The sequence below is a fragment of the Solanum stenotomum genome, unplaced genomic scaffold (genome assembly GCF_019186545.1).
Source record: "Solanum stenotomum isolate F172 unplaced genomic scaffold, ASM1918654v1 scaffold10111, whole genome shotgun sequence".
In the NCBI taxonomy this organism is placed as follows: Eukaryota; Viridiplantae; Streptophyta; class Magnoliopsida; order Solanales; family Solanaceae; genus Solanum; species Solanum stenotomum.
The window spans coordinates 37,343-41,991 of record NW_026020906.1 but is presented as its reverse complement, the minus strand read 5'-3'; the positions used below and the strand labels follow the sequence as shown (position 1 = coordinate 41,991).

Below are 4,649 nucleotides of genomic sequence, written 5' to 3'. Positions count from 1 at the left end.
TTGTATGATAGTAGACACTTGCATCGGAAGTTGTGTCTTGATTATGCAAACATCAAAATGGTGTCGTTGCCAGGGAGGGGTGTTATTTGAGAATTCTAAGATTAGTAGATTTTTAGTTCTTCTTAGTTGTAGTTTACTCACTTAATCTTCAGTTTTGTTTTGAGTATTTGTGCGTCACAACAGGACATATGAGTGCAAACAAGAAGAATAGCTACCAAGTGGGTCACCCAGCGGGTGGTGGTTTTTCATCGGGACGACATCGATGATGTTAATAGTGTTTATAACCCTACCCACGTGGGCGAGATGGGTGTAATTTGCAAGCCATAAGCTGGCGGAAATGCAATGTTCGAAGTCACTTGCGCAACACTCTAGCTCATACATTCAAGAGTTTTATTTGGAAGGTTAGAGCATGAAGATTTGCACGAACATATACGAAGCTTTGTGGAAGTGTGCACCTCTTTATCATTCAAGAATATATCTCAAGAATCCATATGGCTTCACTTATTTCCATTATTATTGACCGGGGGAGCTACTAAATGGTTGGTTGAGCTTCCGAACACCTCCATCAATGGGAGGAGCTGGTTATGGCATTTCACAAAAGATTCTTTCCTCCATTAAGAATGATGAAACTAAGAGACGACATTCACAATTTCAAGCAAAATGAGGGTGAACCAATTCACGAATCATGGACAAGGTTCAAGAGATTTTTGCGTAAGTGCCCAACGCATGGACTGCCAGGTAAATTGTTGCTCCATTACTCTTATCGTAGTATGGATTCGGTTAATAAAGGGATAGCTGATCATCTGGTGCAAGGAGGAATAATGTTACAATCATTTGAAGTGGCCTCATTCCTCCTAGATTGCATAACTAGAGTAAATCATGCATGGTATACAAAAGATGACCAAGTTTCCCCAATGTGCTTCAGATTAACTCAAGAACAACTCGATAAAGAAAGGGAGAGGGACGAAAACATCTAAAAATTGTTTTCTCAAATGGAAATGATACAAGAGCACATGAAGGGGATGTATGGAGTATTTCGAGTTGAGGAGGGTTTTTCATCTGGTTACTTAAGATCGGGGGAGAATCAATGTTGGAACTCTACAACATATGAGGAGGGTTTCTACCCACGCTATCAACGCGGGGCGGAAATATTAAAGGTTGGAACCGTTATAGGAGTGAAGAACCAGGGAGATATTTCCACAATTGGGTTGACCAAGATGACTATGAGGAAGACCATACTCAATCGAGTGAAAGCCTGAAATCAAAAGGGAGTGCAAGTAATCCTCGGGTAAATGATCTATTGTCACGCATACTTGATAAAGTTGAAGGCTCTGATGAGTTGCTAAAAGGGATGAGAGATGACTTTTCATCATTAAACAGTAAAGTGAATTCTCTTGCTGATGCCATCAGAACGCTAGAAGGTCAATTGAGTCTATTATCAACTCAATTAACCTCCAGGACACTGATAGAAGATAATGAAAAAGGGCTGGTTGTAGTTACCCGTAGATGAAAGATGGCAAAAGGGAATGTGATGGAGGATGAGGCTCCTCAAATGCAGGAAGAGAGCCAGGGTATAAAGGAACGAGAATTGTCTATTCCATAAAACCTTGCCAAAGAACCACAAGAGGATGCAGGGCAACATGTTCAAGTTCCAAAAGTCACGCACCCTTTACCCAAAATACCTTCACCATTTCCTCAACGTTTGAAAACAAAGAATAAAGATGAGAAGTTCAAAAAAAATTTGTCACTAATTCCAGAATTTATCAATTAACATTCCTCTGGTGGAAGCATTGTTGGAAATGCCAAGGTACGCCAAATTCATGAAAGAGCTGGTCACAAAGAAGAGGAGCTTGGACTATGAAACGATAGAGGTGCCCCATAGTTGCAGTGCAATTATGACAAATGAGTCAATCACTAAGAGAGAAGACCCTGGGGCATTCACAATCCCATGCACAATTGGCATGCTCCAATTCGCTAAAGCTTTGTGCGATTTAGGAGCAAGCATTAACTTGATGCCCTATGCAATAAACAAGCAACTTGGTTTGGGTGAACCAAAGGAAACCACAATGAGATTCCTCATGGCTGATCTATTAATCAAGCACCCAGTGGGGATACTCTATGACATATTGGTAAAAGTAGATCGGTTCATCTTTATGGCTAATTTTGTGATTCTAGATTGTGAGATCGATGCTGAAATCCCCATTATTTTGGGAAGGCAATTCTTAGTCACCAGGAGAGCATTGGTGGATGTCGAAAGAGGGAAATTGAAGTTTCATGTGAACGATGATGAGGTGGCCTTCAATATCTGTAAATCCATGAAGTAACCAAGTAATATCCATGTGGTGTCTACTAAGGATGTTATAGATAAGGCAATGGCAAGTGTGAGCCATTTAATGCGCAAGAATGCCCTTGAATCTGTACTTGCCAATTATGATGAATTCGAAATTCAAGGCTATGAGGACATGGTAGCTACCTTATCAGGATTAGGAGTATATTCAAGGAATACAATCAAGTTGGATATTGACCTAAAAAACAGAGAAAGTCCTCCTGCAGATCCATCAACAGAAGAACCACTGAATCTAGAGTTAAAAGCCTTACCCTCTCATCTCAAATATGCCTTCTAGGAGCCAATAATACTTTACTAGTGATTATCGCAGCCGATTTTCTTGAAAGGCAGGTGAAATTGCTCATTGAGGTATTGCGGAAGCATATAAAAGCTATTTAATGGACAATAGACGATTTAGTAGGAATTCCTCCTAGTATCTCTACTCACAAGATTCGGCTCGACAGTGAATGTAAACCTAGTGTGGAGCATCAATGGAGATTGAACCCTCCAATGCAAGAGGTGGTCAAAAAGGAAATCATCAAGTGCTAGATGCAGGAGTGATCTACTCTATTGCAGATAGCAAGTGGGTAATTCTGGTGTAATGTGTACCGAAAAAGGGAGGTATAACCGTAGTCCCAAATGCAAAAAGAGAACTTATGCCAACTAGACCAGTGACTGGGTGGAGAGTATGCATGGACTATCGAAAGCTCAACTCATGGACCGAGAAAGACCATTTTCCAATGCCTTTTATGGACCACATACTTGACCGATTATCAGAAAGAGGGAGGTATTGTTTCTTGGATGGGTACTCCGGTGACAATTAAACCTCTAATGCGTCGGAAGACCAAGAGAAAACCACTTTTACTTGCCCTTATGGAACATTTGCATTCAAAAGGATGCCATTCGGGCTATGTAATGCCCCAACAACAATTCAGCGTTGCATTTTGTCTATTTTTTCGGATATGGTCGAAGACTCTATGTAGGTATTCATGGACGACTTCTGAGTCGTAGGGGATACATTTGAAGAATGTTTGACACACTTAGGGCAGGTACTCCAAAGATGCGTGGAAACAAATCTGGGTCTGAATTGGGAGAAATGTCACTTTATGGTGAAATAAGGTATTGTTCTTTGACACAAGGTGTCGCAAAAGGGGTTGGAAATTTACAAGGCAAAAATTGAGGTCATTCATAAATTACCCCTGCCAATTTCAGTGAAGGGTGTTCGCATCTTCTTGGGGCATGCAGGGTTCTACCGAAGGTTCATTAAAGACTTCTCAAAGATTACACACTCGTTATGCAAACTCTTAGAGAAGGAAGTGAAATTATGTTTTAATGATGCTTGTATGGTTGCATTTCAGTGTTTGAAAGAGAAACTAGTATCAACCCCAATTATCATTAGCCCTAATTGGTCCAAATCTTTTGAATTAATGTGTGATGCTAGCGGTATAACATTGGGGGTTGTGTTGGGAAAAAATCACAACAAGCTATCTCACCCAATTTATCACGTAAGCAAGACTCTAAATAATGCCCAGCAAAATTGTACGGTTACTGAACAAGAGTTGTTTGTTGTAGTCTATGCATTTGAAAAGTTTCGGGCATACTTGCTAGGCACCAAAGTAATCGTACTTACTGATCATGCTGCACTCTGTACTTGATGGCAAAGAAAGATGCAAAACCAAGATTGATTATGTGGGTGCTACTATTACAAGAATTTGATTTTGAGGTAAAAGATCGAAAAGGATATGAAAATCAAGTGGCTGATCACTTATCAAGGTTGGAAGTAAGGGCAAATTCTGAGCATGAGGTCGACATAGACGACTCCTTCCCCGATGAATAGGTGTTTTTAATATCTCTTAAACGTATGCCATGGTATGCAGATTTTGCAAATTACATATGCTAAAGTATACCATTTTTCGGTGCGGAACTGGTAGTTGGTGAATTCATGAAAGTGGTAGTGTGGTAAATGGTAGTGTGGTAGGTGAGTAACTTATTTTCAAGATTTTATTATAATATTCTTTACTAAGTGTCTTAATCTTGATATCTCTTTAATATTACTTTTAGGTAGTACTAAATTCATGGTAATATGTAATAATATTTATTGTAATATTCTTCTGATAATTGTTTTAATCTGAACATTTCATTAATATTATTTATGATATATTCTAAATATAACATATCTTGGGTTCTTTGATACATACATAAATTTTCTTTCATTAATTGTTCTAATAATTTTATATCTTCCATAGATTCTGTCCAATATTGTAAATATTCGTATTTCATTTTAGTCTGAATTTATTTCTAAATCGTACCATTCTATTCTTTC

General features: G+C 38.8%; 1 protein-coding gene across 1 annotated transcript; it reads left to right on the top strand.

The window, feature by feature from the left end:
* Nucleotides 1-1,513: 1,513 nt before the first annotated feature.
* Nucleotides 1,514-2,324, top strand: LOC125849714 (uncharacterized). The gene is made up of 2 exons (XM_049529686.1): nucleotides 1,514-1,571; nucleotides 1,789-2,324. The coding sequence occupies exons 1-2, from the start codon at nucleotides 1,514-1,516 to the stop codon at nucleotides 2,322-2,324; spliced, it is 594 nt and encodes a 197-aa protein (XP_049385643.1).
* Nucleotides 2,325-4,649: the final 2,325 nt, after the last annotated feature.